The following is a 22964-nucleotide window of genomic DNA, read 5'->3' as shown; positions in this document are numbered from 1 at the left end:
AATTACTTGGGAGGGTGAGACAGGAGAATTAGGGTTCCAGCCAGCCTCGGCTATAGCCCCTCAGCTTTTTAGTAAGACCCTGATTCAAAATAAAGAATAAAAACATTGGTCTTAGGTGTACCTTGGAGGTAGAATCCCCTGAATTCAATTAATTCCCCCAGTACCACCAAAAAAAAAAAAACTTGAAAAAAATTGAAAAAAATTGAAAAAAATTAAACAGGCTAGGAGTGTAGCTTGGGGATAGAATGCCCAAGTTCAGTTCATCCCCAGTAAAACACGCGCCTATTCACACATGTTTGTGCATAAGTTTTAGATGTGTTTTCATATGTGTCTTTCTAGGAGCTCTTCTCTTTTCCAAGAGAAAGACACACTCATGTATTCCAAATTTTACAAAGGTCCACTGCTTCAAGCTGTAAAAACCTCTTGGGCACCAGTAAACAATTAATTCACAGTGATATAGACGTGAATCATAATCATAGCTGGTAATAAGTCCAGTCATACTCTGGGTTGTTTGCAGTTCTTTGGTTTCATCAAAACAGAAAGAAAATGTAAGGAAGATGTCACTTAATAAAAGCATTAATGCGATTTCTGAGGACAGATTGCTGTGGACCTTCGGCGTGCAATGAGGCAGAGCATTTAAGAACTAGGTGACACTGCTGTTTGACAAAATGTTTTCTGTTTAAGTCTGCTTATCTGTTTAAGCACATTTTCTCAATTCATACATCTGTAAAAATTAAAAATAGGAAAAGAGTTCATCTCCAGCTTTTTCTTTCAATAGAAAAGATCTGATAATATGAATTAAGAATCAATTACTATTTCAATGGGAAAGAAAATAAAAAGAGAACAATCTTGCAAACTAGTCTGGGGGATTACTAACAAATTAACATTTTTTAACTTTTTACTATGGAAAATTCAAATATATAAAGTAAACAGTGCTCTAACCGGTCTCCAAGTAACCACCCCTGCACTTCTATAGCATCTCTTCTTCCACTCTTCTTACCTACTTAATGATGATAACAATTTGTTTTAGTTTTAGTTTTTGCTTGGTTGGGGAGAGAGGATTTACTCTATTTTGTATGTGTACGTGTGGGTTTTTTTTTTTTCCCCCTAAGAGCTCTGCAAAGAGCTTTTTATCATAATTTTAAAAACAAAGTAACATCTTATCTGGGTGTACTGGCACAGGCCTGTTATCCCAGCACTTGGGAGGCTAAGACAGGCAGACTGCAGGTTCTCAGCCTGCCTCAGCTACTTAGTGAGGCCCTCAGCAACTTAGTGAGACCCTGTTTCAAAAGAAAAAAATAGAGTTGGGAGTATAGCTTGGAGGTAGAATACTCCTGAGTTCAATCCCCAGTACCTAAAAAAAAAAAAAAAAAAAAGCCACTTAATTATCAGTAGATCTTATACATCACTCCAAGAAATACAGGGGCAAATAGGTTTTATTGATGTTAGTTAAATGCCATTTTCAGGATAGATAATAAAAACAAATATTAATCAAATGCCTTTACATTTCAATAGAGAGATTTGGGGTAAGATTTCTTTTGTCCACATAATTGTTAAATATTTCATTTTTACCTATTTATATTATCTGCCTAGGGCATCTTGAGTAGCTTACCCCAAATATTATAAAATGGTAGACATTGATAAATTGTTTCCTAATAACAACATAAAACAAAACTTTAACAGTGCTTTAATTTAGTAGACCAAGTATGTGACCACACTCTAGAGCTAAAAAGTTTTTTTTTTTTTTAATATATTAAGCCTGAGGAGACAATAAGGAATACTTGTGCTTTATTACAGTGTACAATTTAGGTCAGAAAATGAATGTTTGATATAACTTGTTTATTTACATTGATTAATGGTATAACCAGTAATTATTCATGTGACATCCCAGTGCAAATGATGACATCCTTTTCCAAAAGAGTTGGTTTTTTTTTTTTTTTTGGTGATTTTTCTAAGGTTAAAAAGGTTTTTGTGGCTTAAATGTTGTTACATATTTTACAGCATTAGGATCTATGGAATATTTTGACAACTGCAACAGTTCAATGAAGTTGGTAATTTCTTCTTTTAATTATTTTTTTTTCATTGAACAGCTTTGGAGTTACATATCTACATTTGGTTTCTGTGGTATATTATATAGGAAAGAAAGCTTAAAATATATCAAAGGATGCTTTAGGGATACTATATAGATAGGAATTACAATCTGGCTGTTGGTAAATTATCTTTAAGTTTTATTAATGACTAATTTTTAATGAAATATTGCGATGTTCCTTCCAGTTACTGATTGTATATGTGTGACTGTACTTCTTTCCTAAATAAATTGATTTGTAGGGTTTCATGTATAATCAGCCATACCCTAATCTTCTCATAAGTGGAGAATGAATCTGGCTTTATTCAGTTAAGTAGTACTCTGGAATAGGGTTTCCCCATAATAACATCTGAAGTAGTGTTTTGGATTTTTTGAGGGTAAATTTTTAAAATTATATTTTTAAAACTAGTTGTCAGATTTTATTTTAAGCCTGCTTTAGAAATTAGAGATGTATTGTTTCTATTGGGTGCATATCACCAATTAATACGTTTGATTTCAGATCTACAGCTTACTGCTTTGTAAACTTCGCCGAGGTAAAATGAAGCCATTTGGCTACTTGAACCAATCTACGTTATATAGGTTTTTCCTAATGAAACTTGTAGTAGATAACATGTCAGAAATAGAAGTGATGAAACAATACATCTTCCATACTCCGGATTGGCATAATACTAAATATAATTGTAGCTAATTTTTTAGACCATGAAATATATTTTTTTGAAGTTCAAGTATTATTAAGAAAAATGAGAAATTTTAGGGATAGATATTTTTCCACCCTAGTAAAATGTTTCTAGAATATTTGCATAGTTTAGAATTATAAAAGATTAGTTAGTTTTGAACATAACTCATGTTTTCTAACTCAATTAATATTGGTTTATGGATTTTAAATATATGTAGATTGTTTTTAAAGCATTATAGATATACTTAATTCTTAAGGGTGAAACTTTATTTTAAGTTTCTTAAATACAAAATTAAATAATCTACATTTTAGCAGATTATGTACTATCATAAAGATATGGGAATTTCAGGGTGAATTGCATTTAAAATAATGTAACTTTGGGTCAAGTAAAGATATACTTAAAATAAAGCATTCCCTTTGTAATTTTGATTCTTTTCTCAATATATGGGTTTTGAAGAATACATAAAAATTCAAATCTTAAATTTAGAAGCATTAGATTTAAAAGTACTAATGCAGTGTATTAATTATAATGATAGCTGTTTGAAACTTTGTATTATATTATCTTACAACTTAACTATGGTGGTATCTATACTGACATATTTATGTCTCTTGTTTCTTTGCAGCAAGGAGTAAATAATGCTGAAAAATTTGACTATGTAAGTGCAATTTAGTAGAATTCTGTTTTCATTCTCTGTTCTTTATATATTTGATTTTTTGGTTACTAACAATTCCTAATTTTGGTTTATAGGTGATGCAGTTTTTGAATAAAATGGCTGGTAATGAATATGTTGGATTCAGTAATGCAACGTGAGTGATTTGTGACTGTTTAATAGTTCATCGGTCCTCTTTAATAACAAACCTAGTTTACAGAATTTTATTTTCAAAAAAATAAGTTACTTTTTAATATGTACATGCATATGTATATGTACTGTGTTTAGAATTAATATATCTCGCCGGGCGTGGTGGCGCACGCTTGTAATCCCCGCGTTTGGGAGGCTGAGACAGGAGGATCGTGCTGGTTTGGAGCCAGCCTTGCTGGCTTAAGTGACCCTGTTTCCAAATTAAAAAAAAAAAAAAAAATAGGTCTGGGAGTGTAGCCCAGAGGTAGAAGGGCTGCCAGGAACCCCAGTACCACCAAAAAAAAAAAAAAAAAAAAAAGAATTAATATATCTCCCTAATGACCTGACGAACATTTAAAAATAGTTTTAATAAATTTCTTATAGGTTATCATAGAATCAGGAGAGACCCCAAGTTTATATCAAGTTACTGATACTTATTCAATGATCTCTAACTTGATTTTTTACCCACAATTTTTTATTTTGAAATTTGTAGTGTACAAAAAAGTTGAAAGAATAAAGAATACCCGATATTTTGTATGTATTCTTTGATTAATATTTTGTCTCATTTGCTTTTATTCAATCTTCCTCTTAAGATAAAATGTATGTTTCTACACACATGCACACACAGTCAGATGTACATAGATATTTTATTTTGCTGAATCATTTGAAATTCAGCAAAATTTGACATCATGACCCTTTACCCTGAAGTCACTAGGCATATGTATCTTAAGGAGAACATTATCCTGTGTAATGACAATATCATTCATACATTCAGTAACCTTAACGTGCTGGGCTTGGTGGTGCATGCTTGTAATCCCAGCATTTGGGAAGCTGAGACAGGAGGATCACAATTCTCAGACAGCCTCAGCTACTTTGTGAGGCCCTTTGCAACTCAGTGAGACCCTGTTTCAAAATTAAGAATAAAAAATAATAGGGCTGGGGATACAGCTTGGAGGTAGAATGCCCCTGGGTTCCATCCCCAGTACCACACACAAGAAAAACCCCTTAACATTAGTTTCAAAATATGACATTAATATTTATTATTATGTCTTTTGTTTCTTAAAAACTGAAACTGAGCAATGACCCCTTCTCTAGATCTCTGCTTTAAAATTCTCCTTAAAGGATTTTTTTTTTTTTTTTTTTTTTTTAAGAGAGCAGGCCACTTGTTCTATAAAACAGGGCTTAACTGACTTCTTCTTTGAAGGACCAGACAGGCTTATGGGCCATATGGTCTCTATTGAAACTACTTATTTCTGCTGCTCACGTAGTATCTTTTCCAGCAAATCTTCCATGAATTTCATCTTGCCCTTTTCTAGGCTATCAATAAAATAAGTTCTATATTTTATTGAACTTTTGTGTGTGTGTGTGTGTGCATATGTGGTACAGGGGATACAACTCAGGGACCTTCTTCCTTCTGACTACACCCACAGACCAGTTTTATATTTTATTTGGAAACAGGGTCTTGCTAAGTTGCTGAGAGCCTCACTTACTTGCTCAGGCTGGTTTTGAACTTTAAATCCTCCTGTCTCAACCTCGCAATATTGAGATTATATGCATGTGCCACCACACCGGCCATTTATTGAACTTATTCTGTGTCTTTCTTTGTCCAGTCACCATTAGACTCTGACCTCCTTAAGAGCTGGATAGAATATTGTGTCTTCTAGTTAATTTCTGTATCCCTTTTATTTGACAAATAATGGCTCTTAAGATAGTATTCGATGAACTGAAGTATTAGCACTGAATACTGTCATAATTGCTGAGTAGTTTATCCTTTATTTATACAGAGTAGTTTATCCTTTTTTCTTCTCCCTACACCATTTCCCAGATATATCAGAATATTTTGTATTCTTCAATGACATTCTGTATTAAAAAAAACTTCATACTTTTATAATTTTGTTTATGCCACATGGAATTTTCCACTGCCTAGGCTTCCCCTGAAAACTGCTAATCCAGTGAGTCCTACAAGATCTATTTTATATGTCCCTCTTTCTGTAAAATTGTCATGGAATCCCTTGTTTGAATTAGTTGTTAATTGTACTTTTGGGGGAACCAGAAGATTCTATAAGTTTCCAATATATTAAGGTGGGATATTTTAGAATTTTTAAATTAGCCTTTTTATTCATAAAATATGAGGGTCAGAAAGGACTTGGATTCATTTCAGTCTTTTTACTGCTCAGAAAATTAACACTGAAAGAATTATCCCTTATATAGACTTACCCAAGGACATAAAAGTAGCCTGTTGATAGAATTGAGACTAGAATTCATCAGTTCTTGCTTCTAGTTCAGTGTTCTTTATACTGTACTTTCCTGTACAAATTAAACTAAATGACAGTCAAACTTTTATAAAAAGTAAATAGAGTAATTTTTATTTTTTCTTCTAGGTTTCAGTCGGAAAGAGAAAGTGGAGATCGAAATTTTGCAATAGGATACTACTTAAAAGAAAAGAAGGTTTTAAAATTTTTTTTACTTCAAATTATTCTTTTTTGTTGTTTAATAGAATATCATGACACATACTAAGAATTCAACAGTAGCCTTTAAAATATTATTTAAAATAGAGGATTTTGCAAAGCACTCTTGAGTCAGTGTTATAAAATTGTACTGTTGAAATTAAATTGGTTTGTGTCTTACAGTATTAAATATTTGACTTTTATATTAAATGCAAATTCTGCTTGAGGTTTAGTCTATTGTTTTAAAGTGTAATGCCTAGTTAGTGTTGATTACTATTTCTTTATTTTTTTGAGGGGGGGGATGGGACCCCGGGGCATTCTACCTCCAAACTACACCCCAGCCCTATTTTTTATTCTTCATTTTGAAACAGGGTCTCATTGAGTTGCAAAGTGCTTCACTAAGTAGCTGAGGCTGTCAGCGAACTGTGATCCTTTTTTCTCATCTTCTCAAATGCTGGGATTACAAGCGTGTGCCACCATGCCCGGTTTTACTATTTTTTTTTTTTTTTTTTTTTTTAATTTTAAGTGGCTGGTACAATAACTTGATTTATAACATAAGGATCTTTTCTGTTGTCAGTTAAATTAGTATCAAGAAATTTATATCATTTATATAATTCTTTATTATTTCATGTTTATGCTTTTTATAGGTGGCATACTATTTTGTCCTCAAAATGCAGCATTTGTATAAACTTAATCTTGAGATATTCTTTTGCTTATGTGTATTTTTCTCCTTACATGCTTATGTTTTTAATCGCCTTTCTATTTTTCAGTGTTTTCCAGAAGGCACAGACATGGTTGGTATACTAGACTTCTACTTTCAGGTAATTGAGTTTAATCATATGAGCTGTGTATATAAATAGGTTTGTTAAATTTGCAAAATATAGTTATTTCTGATATCTTGACTGTCTGGCCATGAGAAAATTACATTTTTCATTGACCTTCAATTAAAAAAAGGTCCTCATGAAAGGCAATCTCATGTCCCTCTCTTCTAAAAATTTATACCTCAGAATGGAATAGGGAAACTTGGTTTTTCAGAAATTTATTTAGAAAGTGATATACATTGACACAGTTCTCAGTACTTGGGAGGCCGAGACCAGGGGATCGCAGGTTCGAAACCAACCTTGGCAATGCAGTGAGATCCTGTTTCAGAATAATTAAAATTGGGCTGAGAGTGTAGTTTAGGGATTGAATGCTCCTGGGTTTAGTCTTCAGTAATATACACATATGCATGCGCGTGTACACATACACAGTGACGTACAGCCCCAGAAATTGGCTTCTCCTGATTATATAAACTGAGTTCTGTTTTCTTAAAAAGCTATTTCTTTATCAGATGGATCATATTTGGCTTTTTTTTGGGGGGGTGGTACTGGTAATTAAACCCAGGGCCATTCTACCTTGGAGCTACACCCCCAACCCTATTTTTATTCTTTATTTTGAAACAGGGTCTTACAAAGTTGTAGAGAACCTCACTAAGTAGCTTAGGCTGGCACCAAACCTTCTATCCTCTTGTCTCAGCCTCCCAAGTCCTGAAATTACAAGTGTGCACAACCATGCCTGGTTTGTACTGAGCATTTTAAGTGGCAGGTTTTAGTTGACTTGCTGCCTTTTGTCGTCCTTATTACTACTCTATCCCGTTTAAACTGGTGGTAGAGTCATTGCTTAGCTTGTTTTTGCAGAGTCACAGAGTGCGTTTTTCTGTAAATTAGAGTCTTTTCAGTATTTGTGGAGCACCAGGGAACAGACCATGTATATAATCTGTGGTGTAGACCTCAGTTTAGTACAGATTTTCTCAAGATCAATTTTCCCCCATGCTTTCAGTTAAGTTTATTCTTAAACATTTAACACCATTGCCATTGATGGGGTTTTTGATATGAAGCCACACAGTAGATAATATTATTTTAACATCCATTTTATCTTATATTTGCCTGTCTTTACATTTGAAGGTGCTTTAATTTTAGCCTGTTAAGCTTTTTTTTTTTTTTTTTTTTTTTGGTGGTACTGGGATTCCTGGAAGCCCTTCTACCTCCGGGCTACACTCCCAGACCTATTTTTACATTTTTATTTGGAAACAGGGTCTCCTAAGCCAGCACGCGTGGCTGGCTTCGAACCTGCGCCATCCTCCTGTCTCTGCCTCCCAAGAGCGGGGATTAAAAGTGTGCGCCACCACGCCTGGCTGTTAAGCTTTTTGTAGAATGTATGAGGTAGGTTTCTAATGAACTAGGTTTTTTTTTTTTTTTTCTTTTTTTTTTTGCGGTTCTAGGAATACAACCCAGGGGCATTTGAATACCTCCAAGCTACACCCCCTGCCCTATTTTTTTATTCTTTAATTTGAAACAGGATCTCACTAACTTATGGAGGGCCTCATTAAGTAGCTGAGGCTGTCTGCGAACTGTCATCTTCTTGTCTCAGCCTCCCCAATGCTGGGATTACAAGCATGTGCCACCACGCCTGGCTTGAACTAGGTTTTAATAGAAGTACAGGTCATGGTTTGTTATGTGTCCACAATGAAAAACCATGAATTGAGAATTCAGACTATCAATATAAAATTCAAGGGATAGCCTGTAATTCTTAGCCATGTGATTCAGTTTTGGTTACTAAGCTCTAGTGTTTTATCTAGCATAGACTTACCTAAATTGCTGTTATATTAAAGATAACATGATATGTGTGAAATTTCTTTGAAACTTATAAAGTCTTATATGAAATGTAGTATCATTTTTATTCTTTTAGTCAGTAACCTTTATTTTTTTATAGCCCGTGTAGATAAGTTAGCTTATTTTCCTTTGGAATACATATTTAACTTTGTATAGTATAGCTGAGGTGCTACTAATTTTTTTTTTTTTGTGTGTGTGTGGTACTGGGGTTCCTAGAAACCCTGAAACCCTTCTACCTCCAAGCTTACACTCTCAGACCTATTTTATATTTTTATTTGGAAACAAGGTCTCAAGTCAGCCAGGCTGGCTTTGAACCAGTGCGATCCTCCTGTCTCTGCCTTCCAAGCGCAGGGATTACAAGCGTGCGCCACCACGCGCGGCTAGGTGCTACTAATTTACTGTGAAATTCCTGTTCTTAAGGGCAAAATTCAAGAGATACTCATAAAGGCATTACTAACTTCTTTGGAGACTAAGTGAAAATTCATCAAATTATCAGCAAAGTATTCTTTTTTAAAATATACTATTGGTGCATTACAATTATACATCATAGTAAGATTCAAAATGATATAAAGGTACACAGACATTTCCTCCTAAGATAGCATTTGTCAGACTAGGAGAATGTCCGTTTATTTATTTATTTATTTTATTCATTTTTGCAGTACTGGGGATAGAACCCAGGGGCATTCTACCTCCTTGCTACACAGCCAGTCCTAATTTGTTATTCTTTATTTTGAAACAGGGTTTCACTGAGTTGCAAGGGCCTCACTAAGTAGATGAAGCTGCCTGCGAAATGTAATCTTTCTATTTCATTCTCTCAAATGCTGGGAATACAAGCATGCACCACCATGCCTGGCTGTAGAATATCACTTTATTTATTTATTTTTGGTTTTACTGGGGATAGAACCCAGGGGCCTTTTACCTCCGGGCTACACTCCCAGACCTATTTTATATTTTATTTGGAAACAGGGTCTCTTAAGCCAACGAGGCTGGCTTTGAACTTGCGCGATCCTCCTGTCTCACTCAGCCTCCCAAGCGTGGAATGTCGCTTTATGACAAACCAAATTTCAATTCATATAAGTATAAATTAGGGAATGATTATTAGAACTTGAATTTTATTTTCTTAGAAAACCTTTCACCAAGTGTGATGTGCATTGTATGTCTGTATCACCTTGAAACTTACTATGATGAATAATTGTAATATATAAATAAAAGTATACATATATAATAAAAAGAGAGCTCTTATGATTGAATCAATAGACTCTGCAGTTCTAGAGTAATAGGATTTTAATATAAAGGAGCAACAATGACAGTTATTCAGAAAGTGAGACCGTGTCCTTTACTTCACTGTTGTTAAGTTTCTTTCTTGCTGTTGCTCAACTCCTTAGAATTTCTTGTAGATCTAAGAGTATGACGGAGGAAAGGTTACAATCTGAGGACCTAGTCTTCTCTTCCTTCTCTTCCTTCCACTTTCTTTTTCTTCCCCCAGTTTTGGTTGCTATTAATTAAAAATAAAATATAGAGGATTTTATTATTATAGTTTTATGGGTAAGTTTTGGCTTAGTGTGGTAAAATATTTCCATTATTTATATGTAAATACTAAAGGTTTTTAATATTTATTTGTTTATTTATTTATTTTGTGGTACTCGGGATGGAACCCAGGGAATTTTCTACCTCTGAGCTATACCCCCAGACCTATTTTGTATTTTATTTTGAATCAGGGTTTCACTAAGTTGCTGAGAGCCTCACTAAGTAGCTGAGGCTGGCTTCGGACCTGCTTGATCCTCCTGTCCCAGCCTCTTAAGTACTGGGATTACAAGTGTGTGCTACCATGTCCAGCTGTAAATAGAAAAGTTTTATCCTTGAACCTGAGCTTCTGTTTATTATTCATCATGCTATGTCCATCAACCATGGCAAATAACAAATAAATGCTATTCTGTGGTCTTAAAGGTAATATTGCAGTTTAGGTTCACAAAATACACAAGCCAGACCTTTCTTAGATTTTTTCCTACCACTTGGCTTGTGCATGTTATATAAATGAGGATGGTGAGCTTTATTACGGGTCTATAATAATGCTGTTATATGTTTATCTTAAAAATGTATAATGACTTACTTTTTCCCATTGTATTAAGAATAATTAGCCTGGCATGGAGTGAGCTTGTAATCCCAGTACTTGGAAGGCTGAGACAGGACGATCTTAGGTTTGAGGTCAGACTCAGCAACTTAGTGAGACCTTGTTTCAAAATAAAATAAAATAAAATAGGCTGTGAATGTAGCTCAAAGGTAGAATGCTCCTGGGCTCAATCCCCAGTACCACTACTACTAATTACTACTACTTCTACTGATAATAAAAGCACTTATATATCCATATAAATTATTATTATTAAGCAAATTTGGTTATCACATAAGAAAATAACAAATCTTACTGCTTTGGAGCTGGCTCTTCCTAGCTAATTTTTGTCATTAAAACATTAAAAAGCTGGGTGTGGTGGCACACTCCTGTAATCCCAGTACTTGGGATGTTGAGACAAGAGGATAACAGGTTTGAAAATAGCCCCAGCAATTTAGTGAGGCTGTCAGCAATTTAGCAAGATGTTTTCAAATAAAAAGTAAAATAGGAGCAAGGGTGTATGTAGCTCAAAGGTAGAATGCCCCTGGATTCATTCCCCAGAACCACTGGTAAGGGGAAGAAAAACACTAAATTAAACTTGACAAATCAAGATAAATCTTAAATGGGCTAGAACTATGGCCATTTAAATCTTTGGGATGTCATCAAGTTACATTAAAATAATCCCTTTGGAAGAAATACTTCAAATCTGTATGCAAAAAGCAAATATAAAGATTATCTTAGAAGTCACCTGAATACTGCAAGTCATAGGAGGCTAAATTTTCAGAATGGAAATTCTGTTTTGTTTTAGCTCTGCTCCATCGAAGTGACCTGTGAATCAGCCAGCGTGATGGCTGCAACACTGGCTAATGGTGGTTTCTGCCCAATTACTGGTGAAAGAGTACTAAGTCCTGAAGCAGTTCGAAATACACTGAGTTTGATGCATTCCTGTGGCATGTATGATTTCTCAGGCCAGTTTGCTTTCCATGTAAGTAATTGCTTATCTTTATTTTCTTCAGCAAGTAACTAGTCCAGACTGGTTCTTTTTAAGATGCAGTTTGAACTTTGCTTCTGAAGCTGTGTATTAATTTATGAAAGAGGTTTATTCTCAAGGTTAATTTGTTACACATTGGTAAGGAATAGAGTTAAACAGTCTATCAAGTGTTCTTAAGAACTTGGACATTTAATTTACAGAAACATAAACTCTGCTTTTAAGACATTTCAGTTTACAAGGTTAGTACAGACTTTCTTTCCTATTATGTTAATGTTTAGCATTATGGTGATTAATATACTTTAAGAATTCTTTTGTTGAGAGAGAGAGAGTGCAGAGATGTGGTATTTAAAATCTCTGGTTAGCCATCATTGTTTTAAAGGACTTAAAGCATATTAAGATTAAAACTTAAAAATATACTTCTTTAAGTTCTGTTGTGCATTTGCCATTTCTGGAATGTATAAACTTTTCTTACTTCATTTTGTACATTGTCATTTCATAATGACCTTATAAAACTTTTTTTTTTTTTTAGAAAATTTAAAATATAGTAAAATAGAGAAATGAATTTATTTTGTTTTGTTTTGCAGTACTGGAGATTGAGCCCAGATATTCTACCTCTGAGCTACACTCCCAGCCCTATTTTTTACTCTTTATTTTGAAACAGGGTCTCACAGAGTTGTAGAGGGCCTCATATTTCAGTATATAAATCTAGATAAGGACCCTAATTTAATACTAGTTAGATTTAATATCAATATTTAGTCAATGTTCAGATTTTCTAGATTATTTTATAAATTACCATTTTGTAATTTAACTTAGGATACAAATAAGGACCATATTTTCTAATTGGTTGTTTCCCTTTATCTTCTTTTAATGTATAGATTTACCCTCAATCTTTCTCTCTTCCTCATTATTTTTTGTTGGAAAAAACGGGGCCATTTTTTCTGTGTATTTTCTTATTGTTAAATCTGTTGATTCTAGCCAGGCGTGGTGGCGTGCGCTTGTAATCCCAGCATTTGGGAGGCTGAGACAAAAGAATTGAAGTTCAATTTAAGTAGCTAGCCTCAGCTACTTAAGCCCTTTGCAACTCAGTGAGACTCTGTTTCAAAATAAAGAATAAAAAATAGGGCTGAAGGTATAGCTTGGAGGTAGAATGCCTCTGAGTTCCATCCCCAGTATGGGGTAAAGAAAAAAAAAATCACTGATTCTATCTAATTTGTTGTGTTTTGTATTTTCTCTTAATTGGTAGGTTGAATCCAGATTATTTGTTTGTTTGATTTTTAGTAGTTTTGTGCAAGACTACCCAACTGGTATAGTTTATCAAGAAGTACTTAATATTAGCTGGGCATGGTGGCACACACTTGTTATCCCAGTACTTGGGAGGCTGCGAATAAAGAATAAAAAGTAGGGCAAGAAGTGTGGTTTGGAGAATGCCCCTGGGTTCAATCCTCAGTATTGCAAAACAATAAAAAAAAAAAAAAAAAAACTTAATGCCTGAATGTTAGTAAGCCACTAATAAACATGGCCGTTATTATACCAATGTTTTCTCTTATAATTGTTGTTGTTTGGCATAACATATATGTAATTTTTTTGAGAAAGATAATTTTAATTACCATTTATTTCTATTCCTTAGTTCTTTCTCTGACAGTATACTATAGGTGATTTTTTAGAGATATAATTTCTTATTATTTTCTAGTTATAAAATTTTTAAAAAATATTTCACATTCAAAAATGTGCATTTTAGAGCCGGGCGTGGTGGCGCACGCTTGTAATCCCAGCATTTGGGAGGCTGAGACCGGAGGATCGCGGTTCGCAGACAGTCTCAGCTACGTAGTGAGGCCCTCTGCAACTCAGTGAGACCCGGTTTCAAAATAAAGAATAAAAAATAGGGCAGGGGGTGTAGCTCGGAGTTTGAATGCCCCTGAGTTCCATCCCAAGACCCGCCAAAAAAAAAAAAAAAAAAAAAGTGCATTTTAATTTTAGAACAAGTAGAAGATAGTCAAGATAAAAACAACAGCCCATAGTTTATTTATAACATTTTAACTCTTTAGAATGTCATTCAAAATTTTTTCTATTTTTCTTATTATCCCAAATTATCTTAGAGTTGTCCTTTTTATTTACTATTATAAACATGTTGACAAATATTCATATACAACAGTTTAATTTTAGAATTTTTTAAAGTAAGGTGTGATAATTTTTAAACCAATTTTTCTATTTTTGAGCTTAACATTTTTTATCATAAAATGTTTATATGAATGTTCATTTTATCAAATTATTTTCAGGTTGGTCTTCCTGCAAAATCTGGAGTTGCTGGGGGCATTCTTTTAGTTGTTCCCAATGTTATGGGCATGATGTGCTGGTCTCCTCCCCTTGACAAGATGGGCAACAGTGTTAAGGGAATTCACTTTTGTCACGTAAGTATGTTTTCTTTTTATAAAATTAATTTTATTGGTACATTATGGTTATAACAGTGGGATTCATTGTGACATATTCAATATGCACATAAAATATTTTCTTCATAAAAATAATAACTAAGTTGAACCACTTAATGATTCCATTTTCATCTATTTTCCATAGTTTATTGACTCTTGGTACTCTGATTACTGTGTGCCAGTTACTAGAAGCCATGGAAATAATTATAAAGGATCTTTACATTGCCTCTACCAGATATTTAATTATTCTTCTAAAATAGTACATTTGCTTGATGTTTGTTTTAATTTTCATGGTTACAATTAGTTTTTAATATTTAAAAACTCCAATATAAGGTACAGAAAAGTAATTTAAAGTCAAATGTATTTTTAGAATTATGATTTATGTATCATCTTTAATATTCTTGCTAATACTCCTGGTTTTGTTTACATTACTGTGATATTTTTTGAAGACTTTCTCAGTTAGAATTCCAACTTGTTTTTTTAGTCTTTTATAAAAACTAAAGATGACCTTGGATTGTGTAGAAAGCAAATCACAATAGTTTGTAACTAAAAGAATTACTTATTTTTTGTGGCGCTTGATAGTTATTTCATAGAAAAATTCTTACGGCCTTTTATTATAAATCCTGTTTAGTTCTCTTGATGTATCATGCTCTTGCGTTAGCATATAGTGGTGGTTTCTTTTTTCTTTTTGCAATATTGGGGATTGAACCCAGGGCTCCTCTACCACTGAACTACATCCTCAACCCTTTTAAATTTTATTTTGAGACAGTGTCTCTGAGATGGAGAGGCTGGCCTTGAACTTGTGATTTTCCTCCTGCTGCCTTCTGAGTCACTAGGGTTATTGGTGTGTGCTACCCAGGCACCCCACAGCAGTGGTGGTTTCTGAGGTATTAATTAAGCTGGACAGGCTAAGCCTCGTTTGTTTAAATGTGAGTAAACATAGCTAGTGAATAGCCCATTTCTTATACCTTGTCTATATATCTCTTTACAGGATCTTGTTTCTCTGTGTAATTTCCATAACTATGATAATTTGAGACACTTTGCAAAAAAACTTGATCCTCGAAGAGAAGGTGGTGATCAAAGGGTAAGCCAAATTCTTTTTTAGGTCATCCTATAATGTTCTTTTGAGAGGAAAAAAATGAGATTTCGTCTGTTTAAAACTTGTTAGTGCTCTTATGAATCTTTCTTTGTCAGTAACAGATGAGTGTAAACAAATTGTTGACATTTTGATCCGAGATCACCAGAACAAAGATATTAAATACTGCATTATTATTTAAGTTGGAAAAAGCCTAAGTCTGCTATTTAAAGACTTTTAGAATTGATTTAGTTAAAAGAAAACCATGGAAGGTGCTACATGCTATAAATCTAATTTTTTAAAAAAAGCTTTGTTTTTACTCCTAATATTTGTCACTTCTAAATTGGAGCTTATTTAATTCCTTGCATACTTTGTGGATGATTATGTAAGAGTCCTGATGAAGACTCATTAGTTTTATAAGCCACTGAAAATGAAATATTATTTTAGTATGAGTGTTTAATGCAATATTCCTCATACCCTAAAGTCTTTTTTATTTATGTATATATATTTATTTATTTATTTTTAGTACTGGTATTAAGAATCAGGACTTAAGTTTTTTGGTCTATGTATAGTTTTTCATTGGTCCAAAGGACTTAGGTTGAGAATTATTTATAGTAAAATTACCTATGGACTATGAAGCTCTAGCTCTTATAAGCAGTAAATAATCTTGATACATACTGAATAAGTTTTTGTTACTATCAAATTTTTGTTAGTTTTGATCAAAGTAACTTTATAACATATGAGAATTATGCACAGCCAATAGAGTAGAAACTTTCATGGGAGTCAGAATGAGTAACATGAAATAAAATATCAGATGGTGGCGGGTGAAAATGTTAACAGATTTTAATAACATTCATTGAAAAAATACCATTTTATAGCTTGGACCTTTCTTCACTCAAGTGCACTAATAAATTATGTATGTTGCTTGAACAACTAGCATTCCTTTGGACCATTGGACTATGAAAGTCTCCAACAAGAACTTGCTTTAAAAGAGACAGTATGGAAAAAAGTGTCACCTGAGTCAAATGAGGACATCTCTACAACTGTAGTATATAGAATGGAGAGTCTGGGAGAGAAAAGCTAAAGAAATGAGTTCTAGTTTCAGAATGTTCTTTATTTAACCATTCAAACATCTTTTTTTTTTTTTTTTTTTGGGCGAACTATAAATATTTATTGAGTTTTTTGTGTTCTCAACCTTGGGTGCTGGAGCCATAAAGCTTTTTTTTTTTTGCTTGTAATCTTTGTATAAAGATAATAGGTTTAAAAGTTGGATCTCTTGGTCTTGAAAAGAGTATTTACAATAGAGCAAATTTGCTTATTTTTGAAATATGCATAACGGAGGAAAATTTTTTTAAATTCCTGATTTAATTAAATGCTTATGTATACACTCAAATAGTCCTATTATTGTTTCTTATTCTAAAAACAATAAATTTAATAAGTTGTTGCATTTTTCTTTTCCAGTTTTAAAACTGACATGAAGTTGATAGTGGCAGTAGAAAGTACTTCTGTGCTAAATACAGAACTAAAAATGTAAAACAATAAATTCCAAATTATTTTATTTAAAACAGTAAATTATAAAATTAGCTTGTTTACATACATGTCATTTTTAGTGAAAGATTGGCTATAAATTTTTAAAATTTATTTAAAAATTTTGTCAAACACTTTATACTTGTTTCTTTTCTTTGCAACGCCTGTGTTCTGCCCAACTATCACATATAGTAGTGTTTTACATTACTGAAACTTTCCAGCCAAAGAATTTCAGATGTGAGATAATGACCTTTCATTTTTAAAAGTTATAATGGTTAGTTACTCAGAGGGAGAGAGAGTATGTGTCTTTAATAAGAATTTTATTTTCATATTATCCCCATAACTTTTTCTGTTATATTTAAGTATGAATGGCAAATTTTGATTTTTAGCTTTTAATAATTTTATTATTCTAATGATTTTATAAATGCTAATGAATTTCTTTTGTGAGATAAAGTTTGTATAGTTTAACTCTTTTAGAGTAATTAGGAAATGAATTTAGTCTGAAGGTAGTAAGTATGATACTAAAATACCTTTCAGATCTGAATCCTTTTGTTTGGTTATAAAAATGCAATATTGAGAATCAAACTTGTTTTTAAGAGAAATGTATTCTACAACACCTTATTTCAACTAATTATGCACAGTATTTTTAAAGTCTGTCTTGGCAAAATTACTGTAAAATTCTATCATAGGACCTATTCACACTTCTTCCTTCTTCCATATACCACTTTTTCCCCCTACAGTTTTAAGTTTTTTGTTTTAATTTTTAATTCATTTTTAAACCTGCACAGTTGTAGGGGAAGGATTAGAGAACCTTTTTGGGCATCTTAAAATGATGGAATAAATGTGGCAGTGCAAAGTTGTAAATCTAGTATAGCAAAAAGATTTTAGTGAATCATTTAGATACCTAGTACAGCACTATAGGTGTAGAAAATCTTGGTCATTTGATGTCTTGAGTTTGGAAACTATGATATTCGAAAAAGAAAGTTTCTCCCCCAGAGGTGCTGGTCATAAGCCTTTTAGGCTAACTCAAGTATTGAATTTTAAATACACATGAAATTTGAGAGGCTTTTACCCGTGATTTCATGGTTACTTGAGTATTAAGATGCATATTCTAAGAGGAGGCTTCTTAAGACCTTGCCACTGCCGAAGCCACAGACAGTGTCAGATTTGTGTTAGTTCACCTGGGCTGTTTGGGTTCAGGTAACTGAATGCCTCAAATGGAAAAAAGCCCTTTTTTCCTTTATGCTGTAACATCACATTTTCTTACTTCTTTCAGAGATTGGTTTTACTTTATAAAATAAAGATTGTTTTCATATTGTGTGCATATTGTTATAAATTTCAAAATTAAGTTGTTAATTTGTGGCACTTTCTAGTGTCAGGAAGGCCTAAATAAATGTATGCTTACAAATGCAGTAGGCTTATCTAAGATACTATATTCAGAGAATATTTTTAAGAACAAGCATCTAGGAGTTTTTATAGGAAGGTATAAATGGAAGAAGAGATGAGATACTGTGAATAGGCCCACAAACTTAAAAGGAAAAAAATAAAAGCATTGCCAGTTTTAAGGACATATTTTGACTTCTTCAGTATTCTTGATACCTTTTCAAATAAACTTCTTGAAAAGTACCCAGTATTGTTGGGATTAATGTTTCATGCCATTACTGATTCTTGATATTCAAGCATTTACAAGATAGCATATTTGTTTTTCTTTTTCTTTCTTTCTTTTTTTGCATCATTAACATTTCATTTGAAATGCATACTCTTCCTGAAATACTTTGTTTTTAGCGTAAATGTTGTGCATTTTATCTTAGTGTTTGGATTAAAACATTTGTGTTATTTAGCTTTCTTTCATTTGCTTTGTATATTTAATAATGTACTTTATTTTCCAGTATGCCTCCTTTTTGTATTGTACAATAAATTTATTTTAAGCTGATTTTATTGTTTTTTTTTTTAATGTAACCCTAACATTTTAAGTACAACAAACAGTTGGGATTTTAACAGGGAAATATTATTCTTTATGAAGGTATTATTTAAAATGTTCACTATTCCAAGGCTGCCTTAAAGTGAAACTAAAAAGACTCAGAAAGGAGAAGAAATTCATTTGTTTCTTTTCTTAATGCAGTATAGAGTTGGTGAATTTTTAGGGGGATGTTTCCTATTGTATGTACTAGAATTATATGAATAAAGACCTTTCTCCCACTTGATAACTTAACAAAAACAGCCATATTTGAAGGTTCTTTCTGCTTTCTCATTTTGTCTGTAGTTGTCTAAAGAGCCAGAAAAACATTGCTAAATCAAGAGTATCACTGTATTGCTAATATAGAAACTAAAACCATAACTGCTTTCTTATAGGATTTAATTTTCAGAAGGAATTCTGCAATATTTTTACAACATGTTCCAAATTATAGAGACTGAACGCATCGTACATCATATATATATATATATATATATATATATATATATTAGTACTTTTATATTTCTCTGCTTTGTTAAATCTGCCATTTATATTCTAGGTATTTCCCAAATATATTGTAGAAGTTTTAAAACTTCTAAAAGGGAAATCATCTTCCTTACATTCATTTGTATTATATATTAATTAATGTAAGGAAGAGGATTTCACACATTTCCTCTAGCACTAGTTTATGTAACAGTTTATGATCAACTTGCTTTTAAAGTTTATTCTTTTTTAGCCCATTTGAAGCAAAGGGAAAAGAGACTCAAAATGTTTAGTGATCTTGATCAGACAGTATAGTATTTTATAGGCATATATGTGTTCAGAAAGAACTGCTGACCTGTGTTAATAATTTACATGTAATGTGTGTATGTGTGCGTGTTTGTATGTTTATCTCATCTGCTTATTTAAATATGTTCATATTCTGAAGATGACCAGCAGTTCTATCCACATAGTATATTATGTATAAATGGCTTATTGATATACTATATTTTGACTGAAGGCTTTGTGATAAAAGAAATTCTAAATTTTTTTGATGTCTTCAAATTTATAAAAAATAGCATATTCTACTTATTGAACTTGACCTTGAATATATTTTGGTTTCTGTTCTTGATATTCCCATTCACTAACTAGCACAGTCAGGGTAAGAGAGTATCTAACAGTATTAGAGAACTTCAAAAAATGCAAAGCAGGAGTGTCTGATTTTGTGTGGAGTACTTCCCAACATTTATTATGAAGAAGGATTATATTAAGTTTAAAATGAGTGGAGCCAGGTGTGGTGGCTCATGCTTGTAACCCCAGCATTTGGGAGGCTGAGACAGGAGGATTATGGCTTGTGGACAGCCTCAGCTACTACTTAGTGAATAAAAAATAGCGCTGGAGGTAGAATGCCCCTGCGTTCCATCCCTAGTAAAACACACACACACACACACACACACACGTATACTTTACATGTTCAACAGTATACTTTTGTAGAATGATTTAATTAGTTCACTGAACACAATTTTTAGTTTTAAAAATCTGCTTTAATATCATTTGTAAAAATTTTGATTTTTCTTCTAGATGGCCTCTTAAAAATATCGTAATGAATTTCAAAAAGATTCTTAAAAGATTAATCCAAGCTGGGCGTGGTGGTGCACGCTTGTAATCCCAGTATTTGGGAGGCTGAGACAGGAGGATCGAGGTTCACCGACATCCTCAGATACTTAGGCTCTTTGTAACTCAGTGAGACCCTCTTTCAAGATAAAGAATAAAAAATAGGGCTGGAGTTTTAGCTTGGGGATAGAATGCCTCTGAGTTCCATCCCCAGTACTGCCAAAAAAAAAAAAATTCAATCTATTTAACAAGCAATTCCTTCTGTGTTATTGTAGGTTAAATGTTGTATTTGCACTGTGTAATAAATCCAAAATTAGGTGTTGGAGATACCGGATAATGGAAGTATATTACCTCGCAGTGTAGCCTAAACTCAAGTTTTCATTTATATTTATTTAGATTGGATATTACATTACTCAGTTCCTACTCTGTCATGGTAGCCAAGTGCAGAATTATACATAATACTGTGAAAATGTTTCTTACGTTACTTAGAAGTGGAATAAATGTAATTGTGTTAGGAGAGGTTCTTTTATTCTCTTCACAACCCTATAGTTTGTTAATGTGAATATAATATAAAAGTCCCTATAGCTTGAAGAGATTTGGAAAACTACCATAAGAGCATCTGAAGCAAAATCTGTCCAGTATAAAGCCGGGCGTGGTGGCACACGCTTGTAATCCCTGCACTTGGGAGGCTGAGACAGGAGGATCGCACAGCTTCAAAGCCAGCCTCAGCTACTCAGTGAGGCTCTCAGCAACTTAGTGAGACCCTGTTTCCAAATAAAATATAAAAATAGGTCTGGGAGTATAGCCCGGAGGTAGAAAGCCTCTGGGTTCCACCCGCAGTAGCGCACACACACGCACACACACACACATCTGTCTAGTATAAAACAGCTGGCAAATTAGATGCTTCTTAGAATTCTTAATTTCTTAAGTAGAAAAGTATTTATTTCTAAAATAGAAAGGCTGATCATAAATCTAAGTGATTTCATTACTATTACTATGGTCTTCAGACATTTTCTATTTATATTTTGTGAGCATATAAAAGGAAGGAAACTTAAGATTGACTTTACCATTTGTTTTGTGGATTTACTTCTATTTTAGTAATTTTATGTTTTGTGGCTAATAGAAATTTTTAAAATGCCATATCCTATGTACATAAACCTATTTTAAAATTAAGACTCTTGCAATAATTTCATAATGCATTAATCTTTAAGATGAATAGGATAGTAATTACCATTTAAGTGCATTGGTTTTGGGAGATGTCTATGGCATTTTTGTATAAATTCAATATTAAAATATAAAGCACTTATTGGAAAACTCATGTAGTGCTTACATTTTTAAAAAGTTATCATTTTGCCTTTAAAAAGCTCATTAGAGGGCTGAGGGTATAAACTGAGTGGTAGAGCAAGTGCCTAGCATGCTGGAGGCCTTGGGCTCCATACTCAACACCAGAAACAAACCCAACAACAAAGAAAGGAAGGGCGAGAGGGAAGGAGTGACGGCAGGGAGGGTTGAAGGCAGGCAAATAGAATGGGTGAGATTATGCTTACTGTTTCTAACAGTTGATCTTCTAGCACTTATTCTACTTTTAATTCTAAATCTCATTACTAATTCTGAAATATTTTCATTAAAATTGTGTAGACCAGATATCAGTTGCAAGGACAATTTCAAATCATTATTTTTGAGCCAATTTAATGTTTGACACATGATTTTTCTAGACATCTTCTTTTTGATATTTTACTGAAATGCGATCAATCCTAATTTCTCAGTAATTCTATTTTGGAAGGCTTTACTTTTGGAAGGAAAATTTATTTTGTAGTACTGGGGATTAAACCTAGGCATTCTAATTCCAAGCTACATCCCCAGCCCTGTTTTTTATTCTTTATTTTGAGATAGGGTCTCACAAAGTTGTGGAGGGCCTCACTAAAGTAGCTGAAGCTGGCCAAGAACCTGTAATCACAGGAGAACCTGCTGTCCTCCTCTCAGCCTCCCAAATTTTGGGATTACAAGCTTGTGCCACCACGCCCAGCTGAAATTTTTTTTACCTGAAATAGTTTTAAAATTTTTGTTTTCGCATTGGCATTTCTGGTGAATTTTGTTTATATAATAAAAAACCTCCTTTGCTCTTTAATTATACTTGAAATCCTAAACTAAAATTAAAGTTGTATTTTGTAAACAGCTAAAGGAGTGCTTTATTTTTATTTTTTCCTGTGGCACTAGAGATTGAACTCGTCATGGGTGCTCTACTTCTGAGATATCCCCCCAGTCCTGTCTTATTTTTTATTTTGAAACAGGGTCTTGCCAGGTTGCTGAGCCTTAAACCTGTAATCCACCTGTTTCAGCCTCCAAAGTATTGGGATTATTAGCTATGCATCACCATGCCTGGCTTGCTTGTAGGTTTTCAAGAATGGTTCAGCTTTTCTGGATCTTTGTACTTTCATTTAACATAATGTTTGTCCGTCTGTCTCCTTACTCCCAATCTCATGCTGTTTGTTTTATTTTGTTTTGTTTTGAATCACAGAACTAAATTTGGGAATAATCTTGAAATAGTTACCTGGTATAAACTCCCACCCCACCTAACTCCCTTTTAAAGCA

General features: G+C 33.1%; 1 protein-coding gene across 2 annotated transcripts in view; it reads left to right on the top strand.

The window, feature by feature from the left end:
- Positions 1 to 22964, top strand: part of GLS (glutaminase) — a gene marked incomplete at both ends in the record, with an annotated part of 87046 nt that overhangs the window by 38466 nt on the left and 25616 nt on the right. The window contains 8 exons of one of the 2 annotated variants that reach the window (XM_080688773.1): positions 3386 to 3418; positions 3511 to 3569; positions 5983 to 6049; positions 6819 to 6869; positions 11615 to 11791; positions 14074 to 14205; positions 15215 to 15307; positions 16236 to 16580. In XM_080688773.1, coding sequence (XP_080544899.1) covers positions 3386 to 3418; positions 3511 to 3569; positions 5983 to 6049; positions 6819 to 6869; positions 11615 to 11791; positions 14074 to 14205; positions 15215 to 15307; positions 16236 to 16382 — 759 coding nt within the window. Of the gene's footprint in view, positions 1 to 3385; positions 3419 to 3510; positions 3570 to 5982; positions 6050 to 6818; positions 6870 to 11614; positions 11792 to 14073; positions 14206 to 15214; positions 15308 to 16235; positions 16581 to 22964 lie in introns of those variants that run through there. The other variant, XM_080688772.1, reaches the window with a different exon arrangement.

The sequence above is a fragment of the Muscardinus avellanarius genome (genome assembly GCF_963383645.1).
Source record: "Muscardinus avellanarius genome assembly, chromosome: 2".
Classification (NCBI taxonomy): Eukaryota; Metazoa; Chordata; class Mammalia; order Rodentia; family Gliridae; genus Muscardinus; species Muscardinus avellanarius.
The sequence above is the reverse complement of the archived record's forward strand: the minus strand, read 5'-3'. Positions and strand labels throughout refer to the sequence as shown.